Genomic DNA, 27,237 nt, shown 5'->3' on the forward strand with positions numbered 1-27,237 from the left:
TGGTTGGGCTGTTGGTGTTGAGGAGGTGGAATTGGAGGCTGGTTGGGCTGGGGTGGGTTCTGAGGCTGGTTGGGCTGGGGTGGGTTCTGAGGCTGGTTCGGCTGGGGTGGGTTCAGAGGCTGGTTGGGCTGGGGTGGGTTCAGAGGCTGGTTCGGCTGGGGTGGGTTCAGAGGCTGGTTCGGCTGGGGTGGGTTCAGAGGCTGGTTCGGCTGGGGTGGGTTCAGAGGCTGGTTCGGCTGGGGTGGGTTCAGAGGCTGGTTCGGCTGGGGTGGGTTCAGAGGCTGGTTCGGCTGGGGTGGGTTCAGAGGCTGGTTCGGCTGGGGTGGGTTCAGAGGCTGGTTCGGCTGGGGTGGGTTCAGGGGCAGGTTCAGGTTGTTGGGTGGTTGAATGGGCTGCTGGTTGGGCTGGATGACCGCCATGATGGCAGCGAGCTGGGCAAACACGGCAGGCTGCAGGGAAAAAAACAACACAATTGTTCTCATGAAAGGTTTTTGGGATGAGTTCTATTCATTGGATTGTTACACTGTAGTCATTTTACTATGCAATCAAATGATTTACCAACAATCAAGTTTAACATAGCCATTAGAGTGGCTGGTTTTGATTAACAATGAATTTGAATTATAGCTAATACTACACAACAAGGAAATTAGGACAAGCAGACCTTTCTCTGATGGAAGAGTTGTATTGTCAGTCTGAAAGTAAATTTAACTTCCACAGGCTGCTCACAGAGAGATTGCACTGGGCTAAAATTCTAAGACTAGATTGACGAGATGAATTATCTGTATAATGTATAAACAGATATGCAGTTTGAAATAGAATTAAATGAAAATGTGCTTACGAAGTTGGCAGCCAGCTGCTGGATGGTGTTCCGCATGTCTGTGTGAAACGGAAACACAATTATGATAAGCATGTAGTACACTCTCAACTGATATGTCCAATATTACCACCAATAGATAGTGCATGAAAAACACATGATGCTAGTTCTGTGACCTTTATCTGTGGGGTAACCATTGCATAGACAGTGGTTTCAGCTCATAACAAACAACAAATATATGTTACCTCATGGATAAAGGTGAAGTAGCATTAGCTGTCATATGGTAATTTAGTTTTAACCCTTGATGATATAAAACAATTGAGTCAGAACAAAATAATGATACATTTGGGTTCAAAGCTGGCATTCCTGGTATTTCAATACATTTGAATTCAACAAATGTAGTTACTGACAGGACTGTTACATTAATATTTTATCAATTGCAATTCCTATTCTTTGACGTCTGAAAAATGTTTGGCATAATAAGTCCTTATTACAAATACTGTTACATTGCTATTGAGAGATTTCACATTCATGCCTTGTACTTAACAAGTGACTACCATTCTCCTCTCAATTTTTAAAATGACTGAGTCCATTCCAAGTCGCTGTGCGGACATTCATTGTTATTGCTTGGAATTGTTTTTAAATTAGTTGTTTGTAATTAGGCCGTTTGATTATATGGATGACATCTGCATGTGCACCCATCTTTAAGGCTGTTTCAAATGAACAAGATTTTCACCATCATGCTGTAAATCATATAAAGCAGATGTAGAATGAGCAAATATATGCTTTAGATTGAAGGAAAATATATCAGAATGTTGATAAATGCCAATGTCAATTCCAAGCTCAAAGAATGGAGAATGTGGCCAACATTGATATTTCATAGTTTGTAAACATTTCAAATTTGGTTTCAAAGCCTGTAAATAGTTTTACCAAATCAGAAAACATTTGGAACATATTTGTACGATATTATGAATATTGATAATAGGTTCAGACTTAATTCATATATTTTAAAAGTACTGTAAATGCAGTTGCCACTTTACAGTGGTTTTGAGTTCAGGGTGAACATTTTTCCATTGCAGAATTGTGACACTACAGTACATGGCAGTGCCGCAAAGTCCAAACCACCGCAAACACCCCACGTTTCCCCTACCAAAATTAAAACCCTGCAAACTTAAATGGCATTTACAGTGTAATTACGACCTAACAACCCACATGGTGATTTGGAATGGACTAATTAGAAGAAAAAGGACACCAACTTTGATTCTCCTGGCGAAGCTGGACGTTTTCACCACTCAGACGCTGCGTTTCACCATTCAGACGCTGTGTTTCACCATTCAGACGCTGTAAAAAATTGTTTGCATTGTTTAATAACCACCAAAAATGGTTTCCAATTTGGTAGGCCTTATATCAAGCTGGTTTATCTGCAGTGTAACAGTCAATACACAGTAAAAACATGAAAAGAAAGACTGGACATGGACACAAAACATTGACAACGTATATTGTTATTATTGTACATTGTATTGTATAGTGTGTTGCACTATAAATGTATTTTATGTACAGGAGGCAGCCTTCAAAGGTGCATGTCAGCTGGGTGGTGCTGGATTTGAGGAGTCATGCAGGGATGCCACACAGCAGAGGAGACAAGCTAGGAAGGAGTGTGCTGTCAACCCCTCCCAACCCCAAGATTCATTCCCAAGAAATACATCTTCAAGAGATGCCCACAGTTTATTAACTGCATGCATATCATTATGTAATTGTTTAACCATCAGAGCATTTTGGGACTGTCTCAAAAAATGATACACATGGGCAATCATCACTGCAGGAGAAAAAAGGCTGTATCCATACCTCAAAGTCATTTCTACATAAAGATACATTTTGTATTTGCACTATCAATCAATCAATCAAAACAGCTACACACAGTTTCCTATCTTAGGGTGAAGGCCCACAACATGGTCTGACAATGACAGACTGTGTGAACAAAGAAGTGAATGTAAGATTGTATCTTTATTTGAAACCAAATTCAACTTACTTGCAACTCATTCCAGATCAAAGCATTGTTCGCCGCGGCCGCCATGACTCAGTACCTAGGGTAGGTTGGATGGATTGAATGAAAAAAATGAATGAAAGAATGGATGGATGATCAAATATCATTTACTCTTATACCACATAAGACCATATCGATTTGATTATATGAATGTCATTGGTCTGTCAAACCAGCAGGCCACCTGATTTCATTTGACTTACTGAAATTCTGTAACAGTACAATGTACTACACTAGTTCAACTCTACAACAAGAGGATGGGCATGGCGACATACAGGAAACCTTTAAACAAACAGAAAGCCGGACAAAAACGTCTAAGAAAACGTCCAAATTTAACGGGCGCCAAATCTGCTGGAGCGCCGTCTGGCGAACTACCGAATATTTGCATAAAAGGCGCGAAATTTGAAATACACGTTGTGCCCATTCACCGACTCCGATTCGAACCGGGGTTGTACAACTCAGTTCCACACGAGATTCTAAAACGTCAAGAATTCAGTTCTGCTTCAGAAGAATGGTTGCACAGAAACTAATGTATCGCAGTCCACTTGAACTAGAGTGTTTTCCATGCGTTGACAGTCTTTAAAATGTACCATAATCGTGACCATCTACAATGGGATGGGGAGGGGGATGAAATGGCGTTCATCACATGCCGTGACCAAAAATATTGACATAAAATATAAAACAATGACTACAAGCAATTGTTTCATTGTTAGCTTCTACACTTTGACGAAAAGAGACAGGATTCAGTCGGCGTGTTGTAAATTGAACACACCAATTGGCTATTGTTCTTCGTTATGACAATGATTTATTATAGGGGGAGGGCGACACTGTTTATCATGAACAGTCAAAAGTTATAGATTGAAAGTTTCCTCGTGTCGGTAAAAATTTATTCTGGAACAAAATTAAGTTGTAGCATCAAACACAAAGTAGAAAGATGATTTTTCTTACCATACACTAGGTGGGCAGCCGCCACACCTATACACGTACTGTACGTAAGGAAAGCAATACTCGAGCGGGGCGTCCTGTCACCCAGGACGCGTTCAGGAGAATGTGACGTATCACTTGTCTTAGTGAGCTTGCGCGGACCGGTCACACCTGGATCACACCTGGCCTATAACAAATGTAAATGTGTTCAGGCCTAAAGAAAAAAAATATGGTGTTTCCGGTTGCCTGACCGGCCCCAGCAAAAACCACAAACTTGTCCGGAACTCACTACCACATGACGTTAGAGCAGCAGCTTCTCGTTCAAGACTAGTGTCTCTACTCTCCCAGCAGAAGTTTGTTTGTTTGTTTGTTTATTATTGAATCTCCATTAGTTTTGACATACAACCACTACTCTTCCTGGAGTCCTCTTCCCTAAAATACAATGAATTATAACTACTATTTGCAAAACGTTGTCATGTTAACATTTATGACCTACTAATTTTAATACAGTACGTTACATATTTAACATCAACAACACTAGCAGCATTACATGGTGAGATGTTAACATGAATCAATAATTGCTGGGTTTCGGACGGTAAATGACACAATTAACTCAATCAATAACATTATCTAAAATCAACCAATAGCATTCTTTAGCAATATACAGGCTTTTCATTGACGTCATACTAATTACAACTTGAATCCTCCGACGACCATGTTGTTGGCGGGTAATTAAATTATGTAGTAGCATCTTCGTGTTGCTAACAGACGTATGCTGTAATCCGACATGGCGCAGATGACGTCAAATGAAAAGCCTGTATCATATCAAATGCATAAGTCAATAATACACTTAATATCAATTAATTAATCACAGTTCGGCTCCGGCTGTTTTTTGACGTTCCTTTAGACGTTTGTGTCGGGCTTTCTATTTTGTACTGTTTTCTTTATAGTATGATTGTATCATTGCTATGTTATAGTAGAAATTGGGCATATATAGTCAGATAACATGCCAGACGAGTTGGCTGGATCGCAAACCATACTCCCCGGTCAGCAGAGTTTAATTTGCATTTTGTCACATGAGTCACATAGTATTTTGTTCAAACAGATGATTGTAGAATTCTGGAAAAAAATTGTGAAATTGGCCAGGGGAGTCAGTCCACGCTTAGGTTCATGTTTCTGCGCGGCCGGCCAACTCCTCTGGTAAGTTATTCTCCATATAATAGCCAGCGTTGTCAGTCTGGTCGAAATCACATTAAGAATTTGCCAATATTGTAATTTAAAAGATAGAAGACGAGTGTCATTTTATTGTTGACTGTTCACTATACAACAATGAGAGAAATATCCTCTTCAATTGTGTACAGGATAAGTTTCCATGCTTTCCATATTTAAATAACACTGAAAATTTACATTCCTCATGCAATTAGACAAACCATGTATTCTAAAGTCCACCTGCAACTACGTTTACAACTGTCTTAAGCGAGAAGAAGTTGAACCTGTACATACTAGTATACTTTAGACTTTGTAGTTTTAGTCATGTATCACACCCTACACAAATTGTACCTCACTGGGAGATGTGTCCTATCCACTTTGACCTGTGCTTAGCTTGTTAGAAAGCAAAAACGTACAATAAAGGTCTTCATTCATTCATTAATACACGAATGGGGGTTGTCAGGAGGGGATCATGATAAGTCTATCTCTTTCAGAAGGAGGGACTGTTCACTTCATACTGCAGAAATTCCGTCCTTCAGAAGGGACTGTTTAGGAGGGGACAGTCCATTTCTTACTCCTGGAACTGTATATGTTTAAGTGTGCCGACTTACGTATACCTACTTAAATTTAAAATTTCTTCTGACATTAATAATAATTTATTTGCAAATCCATGCCCGTAGGCTAATTGCAATGATACAGACAGTGAAAAGTAACAAGTGTCTATTCTAAATACACACACGTCAGCTATCTATGTACATGCTTCTACTTTCTTTACTGGGTGGTTTGACTTCTTCTTTGGAGGCAGTGGCTGATGAAAAGTCCCACTTCTTTAATGATTAGTGGGTTCTGTGATTTTAACAGAAATATAGTTTTTTTGAGGTCTATTAACTAGTGAAAAGTTGGAAATATTGTTTTGATTGTGTCAAAAAGGTTGTTTCTTTCGTCCTCATAATGGGGGCAGTTACATATAAAATGTATTTCATCTTCCACTGCATCCGTCTCACAGTATTTACACAATCTATCTTGAACTGGCACTTTTTTATAACGACCCTTTTCTATCTCTAGTGAGTGAGCACTGATTCTTATCTTACATACATTGGATCTCTTGTCAGTGTCGTTCTGGTATAGATAGGTTTCCATGGCATATTCGGTTTTGATATGTTTGTAAAATCTTAGTTTGCCGTTATCTTTAGACAATTGCTGGAAAAAGGTTTGGACATACAAGTCTGACAGTCTTTTCCTTAACAATGATGACAATGATGACAATGATGTTTATTGCATGTTCATGCCCCAATGGGGCTAAATGCATTAAGTTTGATATAAAGTTAATGACAACAAATAAACAATGATGTATCCTAAAAATAACTATTTTCTACAAGCTTCGTCCCTCCTCTTAAAACAAGAGTAAACGAACTTACACAGTTCTTCCAATATGTAATAGTTAGTTGATGACATCAGATATTTAAACATGTCTACCTTTGTTATGTTTGTATATTTCTCTTTAACACGTTTAACATTAACAAGGCTATTACGCATATCATTGTACAGAGAACACTCTAGTACAAAGTGCATTTCATTTTCTATACATCTGACATTCTTATTACAAAACATGCATATTCTATCGTCAGGAGGAGTTCGGGTGTATCTGCCAGCTTCAATTTGCAGTGGGTGATCGCTGATCCTTAATTTAGTCATGGCTCGGCGATAACTAAAATTTGTTATCTCTAGGTACTTTTCTCTTTCATAAGTAAGCTTGAATTTTCTGTAGGTTCTTAACTTATTACCTTGGTTTTCCTTCATGCCAGGAGAATTCATTTCGGAGTAAAAATTTTGAACAAAGTTGTCTTTCAGTCTTTGGTTTACTTCGGACTGAGCGAAAGATGTGTTGCGATCACTGTTAATCAAAAGATAGGCAAAACCAGACTCCTCCAGGATTTTACTAACATTGGAAAACCAGCATGGTATGTTGCGACTGTGTAAGTCCTGCTGTACAAGAAAAGCTTCAAATTGTAGACTATTTCTTGGCACTTCTTTAACTAATCTTTTGTAGTATGAATACAATCTAGTATATACTTCGATCCACAGAGGAAACCTGCCTAGTTCTGCCCTTGTTGCAAGATTACTTGAGTTTTTTCTTACGCCTAATAACGACTTGCAAAACTTCAGATGAACTTGTTCTATGGGTGACTTATCATTTAATCCGATTTTGCCCCATACCTCTGCACCATAAGTCAATATTGGGACAACGCAGGCATCAAATAATTTACAATATACTGAAATTGAAGGATTGGTTTCTCCTAGTGTTGTTTTAATACTGAACAGAGCTCTTAGCGCCTTCTTTTGTAGTGTTTTTAATGCTGTTGTGAAGTTGCAACCTGTTGTAAGCACCACTCCTAAATAGCAATATGAAGAAACTATCTCTATGTCTTCGTTGAGTATATGAAATTTGAGATTTGAGAACATATGACCCTTTTTGTTAAATACGATTATTTTTGTCTTATTTATGTTAACTGATAATTTCCATTTGTTGCAATAGAGACCTAGTTTATCAATTGCATTTTGAAGACCATTTTGGCTAGTTGATAGTAGGACAAGGTCGTCGGCATAAAATAAACTTGATACTTCAGATGTATTTAGCAAGGGCGCATCAAAATCTCCTGTATTCAGTTCGTCTGCTAAGTCACTGATATATAGGTTAAATAGTGAGGGACTTAGAACACAACCTTGCCGCACTCCTATTTTGACAGGGAAATTTTCACTTAAACCTATATTTGTTTTCACACTCGCTGCGGATTGACTATATAAACTTTTTAGCATATCAAAAAATCTACCGGAAATGCCTTTTGATATGAGTTTGAATAATAGGCCCTCGTGCCAAATTGAATCAAATGCCTTGGATAGATCCACAAAGCAAGCAAATAGTTGATTTCTTGACTGTGTATATTTGGAAATCAACGTTTTCAGAACAAATATGTTATCTGACGTTCTGTAATTCTTCCGGAACCCTGCTTGATTAGGTTTAAGAATTTTGTTTTCCTCGAGAAAAGAGGAGAGCCTTTTGTTTAGTACAGAGGTAAACAGTTTCCCGAGACAGCTAGAAATGGAAATCCCGCGGTAGTTGTTAGTGTCGTCTTTTCTCCCTGATTTGAATATGGGCACTATGTAGCTTTTTGACCAGGTTTGGGGGAATTTTCCACTAAAAAAGATGCGATTGAATAATGCAACAAGAGGCTTTAAAAGTAAGCTGTGTCCCGCTTTCAGCATTTCGTTAATTATCATGTCTTCGCCGCTCGCCTTTTTGTTTTTGAGAGCCGTTATTGCACTACTTATTTCAGCCTCCGTGATTTGGCAATCAAGAGGCCCTTGCTCTGTGTTGAGTTCCTCCAGTGCCTTTAGATTGTCTTTAATTTTCATTTCAAATTCAGTGTCAAAATTTTGCCTCTCAAGCCTACGTTTTTCATGTAATGCTTTGAAGTGAGTTACCCATGAATCAGGCGGAATTTCTTCTAACCTTTGTAACACTTAATTGTCACCATACATGTAGCTTGTTCAGAACGCAAGATATCAAAAAATGAAGTTCCGCTGCAATACCAAAAAAAGCCACTAGGAGGCCCAAAGTCTTATAATTTAGAATACAGATAGCTTGGAAATTAGTATACAGATAGCTTGCCTATTCCTTATAAACGTACATGTATGCATCATACCAATTCGCCCCCTTCTGTCAGTAATGACCATTGTATGATGGGTATATGCAGGTCCTGTAAAAGCCCCCATCCCCTGTCCCCCCCCAGGTGACCCCACTTGCCCCCAGCCCATCAGTGTCCCATGCCTGCAGCAGGCCCATGTGGTTCCAATAACCCAGGAACTGGAGCGGCTAGCCGGCAGGGGCTCCTCCACACACTCATGATCTACACAGACAGAACTCTGCTCCTTCCAGGCAAGGCAAACACACTGCAAACTTTACAGGCAGGCAGAAAGAGTGAGAGAGAGACTTGTCCAACATCTGGCTGCAAGATGTTCCTGGCAGGTAGGCAAGAATTACTTTGCACAGACTACAGGGCTCGGTAAACATTTATTCTGCTGGCACAATTGTGTACACATGCCGGCAGCCCTGCTCTTCAAGCAGTCTCCAGAACGTGTCCAGGTTCGGTAAGTGTGTGTTAACAATGCCTCGTTCATCCTTTGCCATACGTGAAGGTTTCCAGCAGCAACTTTGACACCACGGAAAGTCTTTCTTCGAGTTTGCAACTTTGCTGTCTTCTTCGGTTTCAAGAAGTACGACTGGGTCAGGGTCAGCAGTGTCTTAGGAGAAGGAGACATTTCTTCCAACCACAGCACTTTCTTTTTCCTCTAGCTACTCAAGTCTGGCCTGTCATTCAAGACAGAGGTAAGGAAGGCACTTGTCTTTGGGTTGTCTCAAGTCTGGAGATTTAACTTAAAGAGGATGGAGTTAGTTAACACAGTGACCCGCTCTCCTATCATCGGGTCAGACAGAGTATCAGCGCTCCATCAGAGGCCGTAAAACTTATCCCTGACTTCCTGAAACATTTCTGTAGCTCTGAGGGTCCTAGTTATCCTGCAAAGTCCAGTACTGCTCTCCGCTAAACCTGTTGTTACTACCTGGGCAGCATTTGACATCCGAGGTTCGCTGAAGTGAGGACTTCTTCGCTCTCAGGCACCCCATAACTGGCTCCTCAGTCAAAACAACTACCTGACCCGGCATCGTTAGCTGCAGGTTTTATCTTCAATCTCACAGAACTATGCAAACTTTTCTCCTGCGCTGGGTTACTGCTCACTGCGCTCGCCGCATGTGGTTCTTATTTTTGACTTGCCGTTCGTCACCTTTGCAGTAGTGCACGGATCAAAGATTTCTGGTGGAGACCTCAACAAACCCTACCTGCAACTTTGCCCCATTCCCAGCTATTTGTGGAGCCTCCAATTACTACAATTTGCAAGGTGGGAAGCATGAAAACTTGCCAGGTTCATTTTAAGCCAACCTGCAATGTTTTCTGTCTAACTTTATTTCTAAGACCTTATATTCTAACGTCTTGCTATAAATCTTTGGATTTTTTTTGCCATTTGATTCTTCCATCAATTAATTTGTTGACAAAAGCCATGATATTTACACCTTTTGCTTATAACTCTATAAAACTCAAACTTCCTTACTTAATAGGATTTCCCAAGCATACATGTAGGTTAACAAAATTGATTATGCTGTTATATCAACTTTTGACCACTTCAGAGTTCAGTTGTATCTATTCACCATGGCTCTTTCCAGTCATAATATACACATATGTTCATTTGCTGGTTCTTGGATTGACATACAAAGAAACTGTTGATAGTTGATCATGATGCTACTACTTCTTCTCTATTGAATACAATGCATATATTACAGGCATATGCAAGCTAGTGAATGCATGCAAATATACTAATACGTTTTCCTCCAAGTTTTCTGTTTTCACAACGCCATCTTGTTCGAAAAATTCCACCTAACAAAATGTCATGAGAACCAAGGGAACAAATTGGTGTGGCCTAAAGCAAGGGCCATTATCTAAGAGCAAAGAACCAAAATTGGACCTGCTCAAAGTTTGGTTCAGAGCCTCTCCAGGCTGCCAGGAGGGATGTTTCAGCTCAGTGACAGCGATCAGCCCTTGATGACCATCTGTTTATAAACAAGTTCAAGGCTAATTGCCTGCAGTCAGTGATCTTGGCACCATTGTGTACAGCCAAACGCACGACCTTGTCGTCTCTGAAAGGCACACCATTGTCAGGGGAAAACACACCACGCACCCCGCCACAAATGGATCCAACCTAAACTTGAGAGTTTCCATGGAAATAAATGTCATGTTTAGAAGTCTAACTTTACTTGCCATGTCCCAGAAGACTACTTGTCAATTGTTCCATATCCCTGGATTTGCACAGGGAAAATCTACTGATGCTTTGGAGTTTCTGAGGAAAGAAAATGCCAGTACAAATGTCATGTTTAAAGGTGCAAAGTCCAGATGCACACTTGCCTATTGTTCCCTGCTTCTGTATAGGGAGAATGTTTTCAACCAGAACTTGGGACTTTCTAAGTCAAGAAATGCCAGCACAAGAAAGGTCAAGTCTACCAGTGCAAAGTCTAGGAGGCAGATCCCTCCATTGTTCGCTGCCACCTGGAAATGTCTAGCCCCCCTGGAAATAGCCTGGCATTCAGGCTAAGTCTGTGTAGGCCCCAGAAATAGCCTGGCATCCAGGCTATGTCTGTGTAGGCCCTGGAAATAGCCTGGTATTCAGGCTAAGTCTCTGAAGACTGTTGACTCCAGGTAGCAACTGAGGAGAGTACAGAGGAGACTCAAGAGCCTTGCAAGCTATGATACATCTAATACCAGAGGCTAGACTCCCAGCCCAACTGTGTAGGCCTTAGAAACAGCCTGGCCTCCAGGCTACATTGTGTGGGTCCCAGAAGACTGCTTGGTGCTGCCTCAGAGCCCAACTGACCTGAAACCCAGTGTAGGCCCTGGAAGCAGCCAGCTGCCTGGCATCCAGACTACAAATGTAAGCTAGTGTAGGCCCTGGAAACAGCCTGGAATCCAGTCTACATTATATGGGTCTCTGAAGACTACTTGGTACGTGCTGATGACTCCCAACCCAACTGACCTGGCTGAAACCCTGTGTAGGCCCAGTAAACAGCCTGGCATCCAGGCTAGGTCTGAAAAGGCCCTGGAAACAGCCTGGCATCCAGGCTATGTCTGAAAAGGCCCTGGAGCAGCCTATTGTGTGGTTCCCTGAAGACTGCTTGGTGCTGCCTCCCAGCCAGGCTGATGACCTGAAACCCTAACCAGCCTGTACCAGCCCACTACAAGACAGACTGCCGGCCCAGCGGGGCTCACATGGGACCTATTTAGGAGGCATCCCTCCAGACAGGGCTGGGAATCAGGGCCTGATTAGTCAGGGAAGGGAGGGAGGTTTCCCCTGCCAGCATCAATCCTCATCACCAGCTCATCCGCAGATCCAGAACTGGGGCAGTCAGCTGATTCATCGAAGCTGCACTTGAACTTTTTTTCCTATGCAAATTGAAACCAATCTTCAGCTTTATCAGCTGACCTTAAAGGTGCTGATATGAGTCACTGAAGTGGTTGTTGATGCTGGTCTTAAACTTTTGTCGGTCCCCTATAGTCACTAGTATGTGCTGTGGCAGGGAGTTCCAGACTTTTGTTGTGGCCGGGAGGAAGGTACGACGCTGCAGCTTTACTCCAGAGTACTTACTTGACTGGCTTTGGTGAAGCTGCAATACTTCTTACTGTACATAAAGTTTAGTTGGCAGGAAAGTCATCAGTAGGTACAGGGGACTCCCGCTCCGAGCGGACGTGACTGAGACCAGGTTTACCACTGGGAGCAACGGATGCTTGCTAAAGACCAGTTCTCAGGGAAAGCCCAAGGACTAAAGCCAACTGAGAGCCAGGAATATCTCAAGGTACTGAAATTGCAAAGACCCATGGCTAAGGACTTTTTCCACCTTCTTCCAGAGACAAGTGAATTTCAAGGAGCACCACAGGAAGGGATGGATGCCCAAGGAAATGGCAGATTCAACCACACAACAGCCCAAAGACTCTGCAAGAGAATAAGCAACCATCATACAAGGTAGGAGAACAGGAAAAGGTCTGGCATTGCATGTGTGCAGAGGCAGTACCTTGACTATCTGGTCTATTTATCAGGAGTACCAAATCCACAGGCAACAAGTTGTTCAGTATCAACTAGAAATTCAGTCAACCTTTTGACTAATATAATATCTATATAAATCTTAATAACAAGCAATCTATCTTTTGCACATCTCATGCACAGCTATTGTGTCCTCTTGCATTTCTGGTACTAAAATCATCCTGTTGAATGCACTTGACACAAAGCCTACTTACACCATACTTAAGATATTGGATCAAAGAAAGGTCTTTGTCAATGTTTAGCCAATAGCACCTCACCTTTGCACTCAGACCTTATAGCTAGTTAGTGGCTGGTTTGACAACTACTGTATAGGTGCCTTTTCTATTGTCACTTTGATATGCTAAAAATTTCAGCCACGTATCAAGATTATTTCCTCACTCGAAAAGGAAAACATTAGGAACAGGAAAACACCTCGACTGGGTGCACAGTTGGCAAGCACCACAGTAATGTCAGAAAGTTTTTTGGCACCAATTCATCTGACCAGCTGAACTCTAACTAAAGCTGCCACACAACAACAGTGCACAGTAATAGTATATGTTTATGTAGACATGTAGGACTTTAAACTGAACAATTAAATGGTTCTTCTCTACTGGTGTTCAGTAGGGCTGAACCAAGTTAACTGGTTGGTTCTCAGATGTTAAATTCCGTCTAAAATCTTATGAACATGAAGCCAGAGACTGAGTCACAGGAAAACTGGAGCCTTGGTACATAGTACTTTTGAACACATAGTTACAGAGAGTGCATACATGCAGTCAAAATTTTAAGTTTCCTCGAAACCCTCTGTTTTCACCTGTCCTTTGTTGAACTTTCACTTTGATTTTCCTTGAACCAAGAAAATAAATAGGAGCCTAGGTTTCAAATTCTAGCTGGAACTCTGCTTAAGTAGAAACTTTCCAGAAGACTGTTCATTAGTGCTCCATGTAGCTGGGTGTAGCAGGGATAGGCTTGGCAAGTGTCCCCAAGACACCTGTTTGTCAGGACCTCTCTCTCAGTAAAACTGTGTGATTCATGGGATGAAATACCCCATATGGTCAATACAAACTTCTGTACAAGAAGTCTGGAAACTCTGTTCTAAATCCAAAGTGTACAATGTGGGGTAAAATGTTAACTATGCCAAAAAATACCATTTTGAAGTCCCACATTTCCTTCTTCTTACATTTGTATATCAAAGTTCAGAAATACAAGTTAAGTTTACCATGTCATGGAAGAGAACATCGGTACATAAAATTCTATCTCTATTGGCAATGCTCTTTCCCCGACTTTTTCCTTGCATCAGCTGAGAAATGACCATGACCTTGATCACCACATGTGGCAGCAGTGTGTTTTTCCATTCTTCTTATCATCTACAGTTGTTCTAACACACTGGCTCCTTTTTCACATCCATTTCTAACTAGGTCATTATCCGGTTAAGCTTATGATGCCTCGCACCAAACACAGTTGGGACCAAGTCTGGATACTAGGCTAATTCATTCATTTCCCTTTTAAGTATCATTTACTTGGATGAAGGCATTCTTTCCAGCAGAAGAAGTCTTAATGACGGAACTTTTAAGGGAGGGAGAACTATTTCCTTTGTAACAAGACTCTAATTCCGTTAAGGCACGCACTCCCAGAACTCTTAAAGTTGTCTTAAAATACCTTAAATCAATCACAAAAGCTGCCTGCTTAAGAGTTGATCTGGTTTCACTCAGGAAGTTCTACCCATTTCCTTCCTGAGGTTTTGTGCTGAGAAGTACCAAATGCATCTTCAAGTTGTGAAAACACAATCTTCTGTAGACAGAAAACTTCTTTAAGACTGTACTAGGAAAACTGCCAGAGGGGACAAGAAGTAAAGGTTGTTGTGTTCCGATCTAACTTCTCTTCCTTCTTATCTGCCTTCAATACTCCGCAGAGGTACAGGTTGGACATTATACTCCTGAACAACTCTGGGTTCGAAATGCGCTTTGACACAAAAATCCAGCCACTAGGTCATTAAGTCCTGTAGGATGCATCGGGAAACACTTGAATGTACTGTTAAGCATTGTCAGCCTTTCTGAATCTATAGCAATAACATAACTTACACTTATAAAATTTACAATTAGGCATTGCCAAGATCCCCCCATTATATATTTATGACCCTGCCAAATCAGAACCAATTTTCCCATACGGATTCCAAGAACACCCAACCAAACACCAATGCCGCCCTTTTCTCAGGGTCTTCACCACTTGTGAGATATCTGCTCAGACAACCTGCCGTCTTTCTTAGACACTAAACCACCCTCTCAGCTTGAGTTCTTCCACTCAATGACTCAAGTGCTTCCCAGGCGGAGATTCCCCTGTCTGTATTGGCAGAACGTCAAGCTCCCCTGGCTGTAAAGGTTTCCAAAAGGGCAGCAAATGGTCCATGATGGAGCTTCATTAGCGTAGTTTGTAACTGGAGTCTTGAACCCTGTAAGCCAGGGGGAAGGGGAGATGTTCTAAGGCGTCTTAGAAAGGATAGAAGATGTGTTCCGGCTTGGGGGTGGTGGTTCGGAGGATTCTTCTTTATTTGACGGTGACTTCTACTTTTCTTATTTGAAGGTAAGTACATCTGTGACGCAACTTACAAATTCAAGGCTTTGGGTCATTGGAAGCTTATTGGTTTAGCTCGGAGTCCAGCCTTGTTCGTTTTGGTCTGCTCTAGAAGGTCGCTACTTGATGGTGAGTAGCGACCTTCGGGAGCGGACCAAAGCGAACAAGGCTGGATTCCAGGCTATATAAAGTATATTGGTTTGCGCTTTACTTTGTGAAAGGAAATAGTGTGTAAATTCTTAATGGTGATCACTTCCTTTAAGACTTTCCCTAGGTAGGAAAATGGCTGTGTAAGAAGCCTGCTCAAGGACATGATTAGCATCGTTCTTTTACCATTTTAACTTTTGGTACAGGTGACAATGTTAACTGGGAACTCAGAATCTATGGCAAATGGTTATGTCATCCATTTTCTTTGTATACAATGTATATGGTGATAATACACAGCACATTAATTGCACATCATGACAGAAATAACATCAACACAGATGAACTTCTAACCAACTCAAAAAGGCACACTTTTGGATGGTATGTGATATCTAACAATAGACCCTGGGGCAAGTTGTAACATTGGGTTTACATTTGAAATTTGCAAACAAATGTCTTCCTAAACCCGAAGTGACTAGTGTTATGCCAGGTTAGGGCATCTTTCCTGTAAGAGATTCCCTCAGACTATGAGAAAGTCTGTCTTTAATCTTAAGAAACCATCCGTCTTGGTGCTGCACAGACAAGACGTCTTAAAGTTCTGCCCCTTCACCTTGTTTCTGGAAAGGGGCACTAAAGACTTAACAGTCTTGGCAGACGCCCAGGTCTGTTCCTCATGAACTTGAAGATGCCAAGTCAAAGTGAATGACTGGTGATCTTGAAACAGTTTAGTCCAAATGAACTCAATTAAGAAGAAGAAGTTTATTTTGCAAGTTAATGAACTGTTGAGCTACTCGTCCCCGGTACCTTATATCTTTATAGGGGTTCATTATACAGGTGAAATTCTCCTAGCTCTTTTTAACAAGTATGGTGAACAGTACTTATGGAGCCCAGCTTATAAAAGGCTGTGGATGGGGAATATGGGACACAGCTTATAGAAAGATGTGGATAAGGGGATATAGGGCACAGCTTACAGATGGCTGTGGATGGGGTGATACAGGACACATCTTTAATAGAGAAGGCTGTGTGGATGGGGGGATACTGGGGACAGCTTACAGAAGGCTGTGGATGGGGGAGTACAGGATACAGGCTTCTTACGAATCATGTACATGTAGGTGCAAGGTCTTAGCATACATGTACATGTAGCTCTTTCCGTACCTTTTCTATTTAGTTCAGGTTTACAGTTGACACAACAACTATTTGTGTACTGTGCTTATAACGATGTGTTCCTGTTGTGCCTAATTTGTTTCCTCCTTAATGAACAACAAACAGGACACATACACTTGAGCACCACCCTGCTGTGTGTGCCACAAACACAGGAGATGTCTGCACTACAAACTCATCATCTCCCCATTCCATTCCCAGTCTTTCTTTCACATGCCTGTATTCCTGAATTCTGTTAGGCTGTCCTGCTGCCATTTCAGCACAAAATAGTGAATGTCTCACATCCAACAATTTTTGTAATTCAATTCATAATGTTCTTGTTTTAACAAGACACCTGTATGTGCATATTTACTGGTCAGACAACAAGCTACACAAAGGCACACACACACACACACACACATACATACAGACACACACACACACACACATATACATACAGACACACACACACACACACATACATACAGACACACACACACACACATACATACATACAGACACACACACACACACACACATACATACAGACAGACACACACACATTCAAAGACACACAGACACACACAAGACAGACAGACAAGCTAAAACAATTGAAGTAGTTCACTCCCCACTTGGAGCAACCTACTGTAAATCAAATCATTGCTATTTTGTTCCAAAAGAAACCAAAACCACCCAGTCTCCTTGGCAGCCCCAACAACCCAGGGAGACCCTACAGTATCTTGGCAGATCTAGATGTGCAGATAACATCAGTAAACATGTAGCTAATCCCCCTGGAGTGCACTGCCTGCTATGCCCCATTGCCCCCCTCCTTCCCCCCACAAACATTTATCATTTATCTGGGCTTTGCACAGGGCAGAATAGATAGATTTTGTTTGCGTTGTCTGTCACAACAACTGATCCTGTCTCTTGCATTGCAGACCTAAGGTCTGATGGCAGAGACTGCTGGCTACAGTGCTACATGCATCATTAGCAGAGACATCATCAAAGGTAAGTGTGCGCACTCACTAAGTCTCTACAATACTTTAAATAAGTTTCAAGCCCTTTCCACACGAGACCATGTATAGGTCGGCGCCCATCTCCGTTTCTATAGCCTTGGGCCACACAACGTTGTGCAATCACTACAGGAGGGGGCTAGTCTGCTTGTATTGGTGTGTGTTCAGCTACCATTATACTCTTTCCCAAAGACTGAGTGCTATGCAGAGAAAGCAGCAGTTACCATTTTAAAGTCTTTGACTTATGACGCGGGTGGGGATAGAACTCACGACATAGAGAATGCAAGGCCTTGACTAAGCAAGAGCAGTATACAAAGTTTAAACTTTCATTGAGAGTCTTGCGAACAAAATGTTGCAACTTTTCTGTCAAGTATACAGTCCCATTCATTGTAGCAATAGAATGTACATCACACAGACTAAACATTTCAGCTATAACTGAAATACTGCGGTTCCCTTGATTTAAGAGTCAAAGCTACTGGTGTTTCAAGTGTGCCACTTTGACATGCTTAAGACTGTAATAGCAGTGATATCAGACAGTGTTTAGGGAGAGAGAGAAAGATCAGCCCTTTTTCTGTGGACTTCAGAGCCATCTGGGCCTGTACCTTATCTGTAGTATACATGACTATGAGGTGTGACTGAGGCTTTACATGGTAGCCAGGATCCACAAGAAGCTCTTACAAATTACAGAAAAAAGGACATTCTGAAGGTGCTTCAGGAATTTCTGATCACACCCGCTGATAACACTGGTGGGTTGAAGTTTCCTGAGATAAGGAATCAAACAGATCTGGTTACGTCTAGTTATGTTTCTGAAGTAACTGTAAGGAAATCACCACAAATCAACTGTGTTCGGAAATCCTCACTAATCAACTGAGTCAAACACTTAGTGACAGTAAATGCATTTACGTTAGTTTACCATTAGGAGGAGAAAGAAGGATTCCGTGGTGTTTTTTAAGTTTGCCATTGAAACAATTTTGTAGCGTGAGACAAAACACATATTCACGATGTCATTATTTTGAGCCAGACCAGTCACAGCAAAACCAACGCAAACATTTTGAGGACTTACCGTATACAAGGACTGACCGTAGTTTTTTATTATTTTTCTTTGAAAACTTTACTTGATTGAGGAAAGTTGCTTCAAAAGTTACAATGATAAGATCTTTGCTAATGCTTTGTTACTTTTAGTATAGTAAATATGCATATCATATTTTATTGCCTATGGCAATGTTTGATATGACTTTAAGAATTCAAAGTAAATACTATTCAGATAAGTTCAAATTGACAGAATGCTTTTGTTTAGAGACTTTCTGTATGATTCTTACAGATTATAACAACCACAAAAGTTTGAATGATGCGTTAAACAGCAATTTTCCTGAAGATTCTTGATCGCCTATTGTAAAATTCCAGCAACAAGAGTCGCACTGTACAGGGAAACCCTGTGTAAACCTTACAGTGATAAGCAGCGGCTATCTCCTGGGCACAGCACATAGCTTCTGCTATCTCCCTTTGTGTAGGTTCCCTGAGAGGCCAGGCACAACATTTGCACAGCTGGGACGCCCTCCCCACAACAGAACTACTCCAAACCCTGCGCACACAGCTTAGAACGGCCCTGCCTTTATTAATCTGAGGATGATTGTGCAACGAGCCATGCTAATAACCCAGACTCTCTTAATGGGATCTTTTCAATAACTTCCTGTGGGGGAGAGATATGATCTTGTAAACTCAGTGTCTTGTGCTCAACCAAGGGAGGCAGGCAGGCAAATTTGTGCAGTTCAGGTCCGCTGGCCATGATAGGCCTGCAAATTAGGAAGAGTACACTACTTCACTACTGGTCACTGTTTGCTGAGGGGCGCTTAATCTTCAATGTAAACAGGCAGGCCATGTGCGCTGGCTTGGAGCCCCCCTCCCGACAATTAGGGCTGCCCTGCGGAGCTGTCAATCATTCGGGGGACATGTCAATCACTATCTGGACCTGCATGGGATTCGTCCAACTGTCATACCATATAAGGCATGAGGAGAGAGGGCACTGGGGCAGTCTAGGTCTGGATCATTGCAGAAAATGGGTCTACATTCAGATCTCCTGCCATGGGGGCTCATGAGTGGACCACCCTCTGTGACCCTGATGACCTTGAACAATCAAAATGGCTGCATTCTAATTGCGAGAGAGTGCTGGGAGACTCTGGATGAAGACAAGCTGATCTGTTGCCAGAGGTTTCCATGAGGACTTGAGCTGGAGATGGAATATCTTCAATGACCCCGCTGACCTTGAACAATCAAAATGGCTGCTATTCAGTGGAAGTGAACATACATGTGTACTGTCTGTCTGTCTACTGGAAGATTCCGCAGACCACTGTCAAACTCAGAGGACATTTCTGCATGGAGCTGTCTCCAGAAAAATGGGATGTCAGGGCTGAGGGATGGATTGAAAGAAGAAAGGAGGGGGCCAGAAAAGACATTTTTTTCCGATCCAAGGAATCTCCAGGACTAAGTTGTTGCCATGGTGAGGGGACCTCCCGTCAAAGGTCTTGCAGGGGATGGGCCGACTCTCCCAGCTCTGTGAGTACATCGCCTTCACATAGACATAGTCTTGATTTTTGCTGTGTTTTCTTTACTTTCTTTGCAGTATGTTAATTGGTCTTGCTGTATCAGGTTGGAGGTGGAAACCTTTATCACATCAAGATAGATATGGAAGCAGTGCATCATTACTTAGCATACAGTACAAGTACCAGAAATGGTGCTTGGTTGTAGCAAAGCAACCCTAGAAGGCCGGACATATTGCAATATGCTAAAAAATGCCTGAAGCTCCCTCTAAATGAAGTTGCCAGCCTTATATTACCATCTGAAATGGCGAATGCCTCAAAACATGTCAGACCTGGGAGCGATCTGGCATGGAACTCCACCCACAGAATTTGATCTGCATGGTGAAACTGTGGCATTGCCCTACCCTTCTTAGTAATGGATCCAGAGAATCGCACCAGTCTACATTGCGTATCATGAAGAGTCCCTACTTGTTCCTTACCTGTGGGCATCTCGCCGTGCTGTAGCAGTCTCCGGCGTTCCCGAACGGCACCGCTTTCCCCTGGACTGTTCGCGAGAACTGCATGTCGCTTACTGGGGGGATGCAAACAAACAATAGCAAATATTCAAAATTCATATTTTTGTATGCCACGCTTGTTTCAAAGGCTTTGAATTCGATCATTTAGTTCCCCGGGTGGTTTTCGAACAGAAAAAAACACTTGAAAAAAATTCCGAAATTATAGACATACTCTACAACATTCCGTCTAGCTGTTGCATTGCATTTGGACACCCGAAGAACTCTATAAAGTCTTCAAACGATCGAGATAAGTTACCTAGGTCGGGCATTCAATGATCGTGTTCTATGCTGCGTAGATCGTGCGTTCGAACTAAGTGCCTACAGTGTAACAGGCGTGATATATACATCATTTGCACCATGTTGGATTACAGTATACATCTCTTAAACATACCAACATGCTGCCTAGATTCCAATAACCTGCTAACTTGGTCACAAGAGGATTCAAATTATTATGATGACGCCATTGGAAACCTCTATTGGGTAAACTTGATGATTCTTAATGTATCTGAGGTTCAACATTCAAGTGAGAAACTTTCCTCATTCTTTTACAAATTTAAAAAAAAAATGTCTTTCAAGAAGTGTGCCGTTTGAATCAGAGTGCATTTCGTATCAAAACTGCTTCTTCAAGTTCTAGCTACTATTCTTGCACAATTTAACTGCCGCTATATTCCGTGATCAAAGGGCTCAAACGTCTTGTCGTCAAGTTTTCGTACCAAGCCGTGGTGGACGTTGCTTAGTCTATGAGGATGTCTGCTGGGAATGCATAGTCGCTCCGAGGATGTTTTTCTACCACTGTCTGTCATCGCAGAGGGCATTTCTACAAGCTGTGTTTGGGTTGGCAGAGATTAGAGAGGGAGGTTTGACCCACGGCTTGTGACGGCTGACGGACATGTTAGTGTTCATTCTGTACCCACCACCGCTGAGGTACCACAGGTGGGATAACTTTTCTTACTTTCCACTGAAGTTCTAGCCTGGGTATTACTTTACTGGGGCTCCCATACTCTAATTATAAGGTGGTCCAACTTTTCTTGGCTTCCACTGAAGTTATAGCCCGAGTATCAGCCTGGTTAGTTTACCTGGCCTCAGTTTAGCCATACTCCAAGGTGGTCTAACTTCTCTCGCCTTTCTCAGTGGGGTGAGAAATGCTGGGTCTACGTGCTGTTATACTGGCTATGCAGATGCAGAAGCTGGTGTGTTATGCCGATGGGCGGTTATACAGGCTATATAGATACAGATCCAGCCCCCTACACCCCATCATAGATGCAGAAGCTGGTATATTTTGCCACAAATTTTTTAATTGGATCGCAAAATTCTGAGTCTGATCAATGTACCAATCTGCCTTGTTTAATATTATAGTGTGAACAGGGTTTTAGAAGAATTCAGACTTTGGGCCATGCGTGTATTCACGAGTTTGAGTGTCGGTACCCACCGCTGATCTGCATGGTGTCTAGGTTGATGCGGACCTTCTCGTACACGGTGTATCCGGCGTCTGGGTGGCCTTTGTCGTGGCACAGGCAGGAGCTGTTCCGGCTCCCGTTGTGTGGGCACTGGTTAGGGTTGAACAGGCTGAGGGCAAAACATTCAATGTTAATATAATAAGAATAATTTGACTGCAAATCCATGCATGACACATGGTTAATTGCAAATCAATGGAACAGAATGTGTGCATACTTCAATCATAGAGAAGGAATTAATGGCAAAATGACCTCTATTCTACATCTATTTCTTTTTCAGCTATTTTTGTACTTGAAGGGTTAAACTTCTAGACAGTCAACAAAGATATGATAGTGGCTTCTTTATCAGTTGAGAAAGCACCAACTTGGAGTCTGTTAGATAATAAGTTTTAAAATGATTGCAGATTTATGTTTAATCAGGATTAACCTGGCCATGATTTTAACTCCTAGCCTATCCAATGCAAGACAGACGCCCTATCCCCTAGGCCATGGTACCGGTTTTCTGTACCAATTTTCGTCATCATAGGCAAGGAATGGAAAGGGAGTTTATACAAAACTGCTGCTTAATATACACTGTACATGTCTTCCCAAATCGCTGTTCACATTTAGCTTACTATGACAGAAAACTTTACGGGTAGATTAATTCAGTTCACAGACTATATATATCCCATCCTGCACTGTTTATTCCAGGTTCGGAGAGGGTATCCGTTGCTACGGCAACAGCAAGCGCCCTGCGCACCACTGCAGAGCGTGTGTGCAGAACACATACACGTGTTACTGCCGGGGGAAACAGCACATTGTTGTGCAGTGATAACGGATTTGTCTGCATGTTTGCGCAGGTACTGAGCCGTGACGTGTTTAGCTAGCCCAAAAGCGTTCCCATGACAGCGCACAAAGGACGTAAACTGCTGACACGGCAGTTTTGGTAGCAGGAGCCGTAGAAAGCAAACAACATTAGCTATAACGTGGACCAGCATCCTATTCAGCTTAGTGGTTAAACAGTCGTTAATCCATGTTTTTTTCCAGCAAAACATAACCTTTTTTTTTCAATAGCATAGTTTTTGTGTTCTGGTAAATACAGAAACAGGAGTTGCATATTTCTTGCTTTCTGAATATGGAAGAGCAGTCAATGACAGTTTTAGAGAGTATTTCTGGTTATGTTACATGTGGGTCATTTTCAATAAATGCAGAATTTAGGTTCTAAGTCTAGGTGCTGCTACCGATCTTGTGCCCTTGAGAAAGGCACTTTATTAGACTTTCCTCACTTCACTCAGGTGAAAAAAATGGATACCTGACTTTGGTTGGGGAGGTGAAAGGCATTGGAAGGAGAGGGTTGGGCTCTGCCTTCCAACACAGTGCCCTTGACACAGTGGATAACAAGCCACTGCCCCTACAGCCTCAAAATGGCTATGGGACTATCCTTTTTTACTACATGTGCAAAGTACCTAATGACTGTTCACACCTGATTAGACCTATAATAGCCTCTGGCTAGTTGGGCAGCCCTTGCTGTACTTCCTTCTATTCAGCCAAATAAATCAAGTCAAATCAATGCCTAACTCAAAGCATTGTTTCTTCCTTGCTATTTTTCCTGGCATGCCAAGCTCCCAGCAAAGTCAGGTGCACCTGTTACGCTGGGCGCTCCCAGCTGTTTCCGCCATTACTGTGACCTTGACAGCCCTCTAAGGTTTCCCCGGAAAGTCTGTTTCCTGCCATATCGGCTTAGTGCAGAATGACTTTGACTCAGAGTGTGTGTGTGCTCTCCCAGAGTTCATAGGTCAGGCAGGAACAACTGTGTTGCAGGCTGTCGGCCACTGTGTGCAGGTGCAGTGTGGGAACATGATTGTGAACACTCAGACCACTACTAGCCCCCTGCTGTATGTAGTGATTGCACAAAGTTGTGTGGCCCAAGGGCTTTTGAAGAGCAGTTACCACTAATACAAATCTGCATAGGCGATAATGTAAAAGTTAGCAAGTTCAGGGTGTCATAATCTCATCCGTGAACATTCCAGGTCATAAGAACTCACCCCACACAGCAGCCCGCTATCTCAAGTGTCCAAAAGTCTAATCTTTAAACTTTCTGACCAGTGCAACTATTCCAGCGGTCAAACCTGCCGCCATCTTGCTTTTTCATGACGTCATTTTTGGGACTCAGCACTTCAAATTAGGGGTCGAAAAGATGGACCAAAACCTAGTTTTTTGGCCGAATCTGAACATCTGCAACCTACACTGTCTCACCAATATGAAATGTACTTACATTTTCCTGCTAAAAGTCGAAAATAGGCTAAAATACTGTATGGACTCGTTTTGGGCCTTCTGCGCCTGCGTCAATTAGGGTCATTGCCCTGAAACAGAGATGGGCACCTCCCTATGCACCATCTGGTTCTGGAAGGACTTAACCTAAACGTGCAAAGGGATGGCACCTGACTGGACATGTCTGATGGTGATATTTTGGGCATCGGCATTCACTTAGAGAAATGATGCTTGAGTATAGTGGATACATGGGGCAGCATTGTAGAAGAGATCATAGCATGTAGAGTTCACCGGAACGAACAGTCGCAAAGATGGCACTGGGCTGGATATGCAAGATGGTGATTTGTTTGAGAAAAGATGCTTGATTGGGGTTGGAGGGGGGTAGCATGTGGAAGAGGTCACAGCTAGTAGTTAGAGGTCACCAGAACAATCTTAGCAAAGATGGCACCAGGCTGGATATGCCATGGGCAGATGGTGACATGTTTTGCATTGGCCTATACAGTTAGTAGGAAATAAATTTGGGGAGGGGGGTAGCATGTGGCAAAGGTCACAGCTGGTGGAGGTCACCGGAACATTTCTACACTTGAACTTGAAGTGAGGCATGCCAGTCCGTAGGAGAAAGTGACATTAAGGAGTGACATGTCCCACACACTAGTACTAGCAGGGTGTCTCCATATGTTGTTAACACGTTCCAGCACCTTCAGGCTAAATCCAAGCATATTGCACACAACCGTTACTGCTTTTTTTCACTCCTTGCTGTTGTTTTTCTCAAGCTAGTGGCAAAATAAACATGAAGTTAGTTTCGAAAAATACAGGCTTGTTGAGGGTTTCCTGTCACCAAAGCTAGTCGTACAATGCAAGGGCCAGATGAAACAAGCAGCCCTTACAAATACTTTTTGCTTGTATGCACAGTGTGGTCATGTTCATATGTAGGACGTCCTACAATTTTAATGTTATAAAATTCGAATTAGGCTGACTACCAGAACCAGCCGCAGACAAGGATCTTGTATTCCAAATGTAGACGGCCTTCTCAGTAACAAGTGGCTGAATTTTGAAGGATACAAGAATGATAATCATACTGTTTGACAATCATAATGTGTGTGATGTACTAGTATGAAACTGTAGCCTTCATAAGAATCATCATCATCATAATAATATTGTGATTCTCCTTTGTACAAGGCGTGTTTTGGTATGTTAATGTTTACAGCTGTTTTCATTGCCTTTCAAACAAACAAAATTCATTATTCTGGTTCAGTAAACAATTGTGCCCACCACAGGAAATTCCTTGTTAACTGATAACAAACAGAAAAGAAACACACCAGGCCCCAGCAAACAAAGGGATAGCCTGATATCCCTCATTATTGTAGTTGCTGGGTTTCTTGAATGTATCGTCCCCTCAGTAAATCGTCAGGGATGGATCCCATGCAGGCAAGGGAAACCATGAAGTATAAGCTAGGGTATTTGTCGCTAGCTCTATGAATACATACTACAAGCATGGGTCTCATGTGGTTGGTACAAAAGCTCTTCACAGAAAATGAAAGATGTTTTGGCTACTTTTTGCTTGGGACCATGCAGCAGGTATACAAGGTCCCAAATGTATCTCTTAAGTTGTGTTCACCAAACTTTATTTCCCTTTTCCTGACCCCCCCTCCATCTTTTTGATACCATTGCACCTCCTTAAAAGTAGATCAAAAGCTTATGCGTGCATCGTCCAGTGGTTAGCGGCACTGCCTCTGGAACTAAAAGCCTTGAGTTCAATTCCAGCTGCGTCATTCACCTGACATGCATATGCACGTTACTGGAAAGGGTTGCAGTCCTTAAGATGGGATGTCAAGCCATGGTCCACTGTCCATTGTGCTTGTCAAAAAGAGCTACATGTAAGGTATTTCCCCGGTACAATGAATCTGTAAATACTGTACATTATAAGCGTCTGTCTTGTCTGTCACGACCAGCGGAAGAACAGCTCTTCAGTGAGCTAAACTGGATCGAGATTACTTTCATTCCTTCTTCCTTAGAAATTATTGAGACATCTCTAAGAACACCCCCCCCCCCCCAAGAACCCTGGGGTGACTCCTTCCTCACCTTTTCTGGTAGATCTCAGCGTAGTTGCGCCCGTCCCCGCTGGCCAGGGTGATGTACTCAGTCGGCCGGGTGGTCTCCATGTCCCGACAGTAAACCTGGGGAGAGGAGAAAATATTGTAAGAAGTGAGTAGAAACAATTGTCTCCTGGCTCCTAGGGTTCGAACCTGCGCCGAGCCCAGGCCGCCAGATCACAAACCCAACACGCTCACCACTATGCTAAAAGGGTCAGGACCGTTCAGCATAGTCAGTTTGGTGGCGCTTGAACCCCAGTTACAAAATCAATCATTAGTTCACACAAACTTTATTTGTGGGTTGTTTCAGAAACTGTAAGCTGAGATTACAATTAACCATCACATCTTTGCACAAGCATGGACAAACCAACTAGCCTGGAGTCCAGCTTTTTAACATTTGTCTGCTCCAGTGGTGCTGTCTCCAGGACCCATTCCTCTGTCCTGGGACAGAAATTTGTCTGTGTACCAGGGCTCTAGCCAGCGTCCGTTTTTCTGTCAATTGACGGAAATTTGCTGCGTGTGACGGAAAAACTTTAAAACCAATCCGTCAACCTTGACGGACAAAAATCCTTGGTGGAAGCTACAGGCGGCTTGGGACGTCATCCACGGCCGTAAAAGCCACACACTGTTTGTTTTGCTATTGTTATTATTGTGGACGAAGTGTGTCGGCGCCCTTTTGCATACGAGGTCAAGGTCTCAATGGCGACGTTTACTACTTTGTAGTGTCATAGGGAAAATAAATTTTCGCGGTTTTCACGACGATTGGAATTGGCTGACAGAAAAAAAGTTTGAGCTGGCTAGAGCCCTGCCTGGGAT

General features: G+C 42.3%; 1 protein-coding gene across 1 annotated transcript in view; it reads right to left on the reverse strand.

The window, feature by feature from the left end:
• Positions 1-27,237, reverse strand: part of LOC118416373 (A disintegrin and metalloproteinase with thrombospondin motifs 9-like) — a 40,538-nt gene that overhangs the window by 12,701 nt on the left and 600 nt on the right. The window contains exons 3-5 of the mRNA XM_035821468.1: positions 26,411-26,505; positions 22,054-22,190; positions 20,550-20,641 (exon numbers count right to left, since the gene is read on the reverse strand). Of these exons, the coding sequence (XP_035677361.1) occupies positions 20,550-20,641; positions 22,054-22,190; positions 26,411-26,505 (324 nt within the window). The remainder of the gene's footprint in view (positions 1-20,549; positions 20,642-22,053; positions 22,191-26,410; positions 26,506-27,237) is intronic.

The sequence above is a fragment of the Branchiostoma floridae genome, chromosome 5 (assembly GCF_000003815.2).
Source record: "Branchiostoma floridae strain S238N-H82 chromosome 5, Bfl_VNyyK, whole genome shotgun sequence".
Taxonomy (NCBI): Eukaryota; Metazoa; Chordata; class Leptocardii; order Amphioxiformes; family Branchiostomatidae; genus Branchiostoma; species Branchiostoma floridae.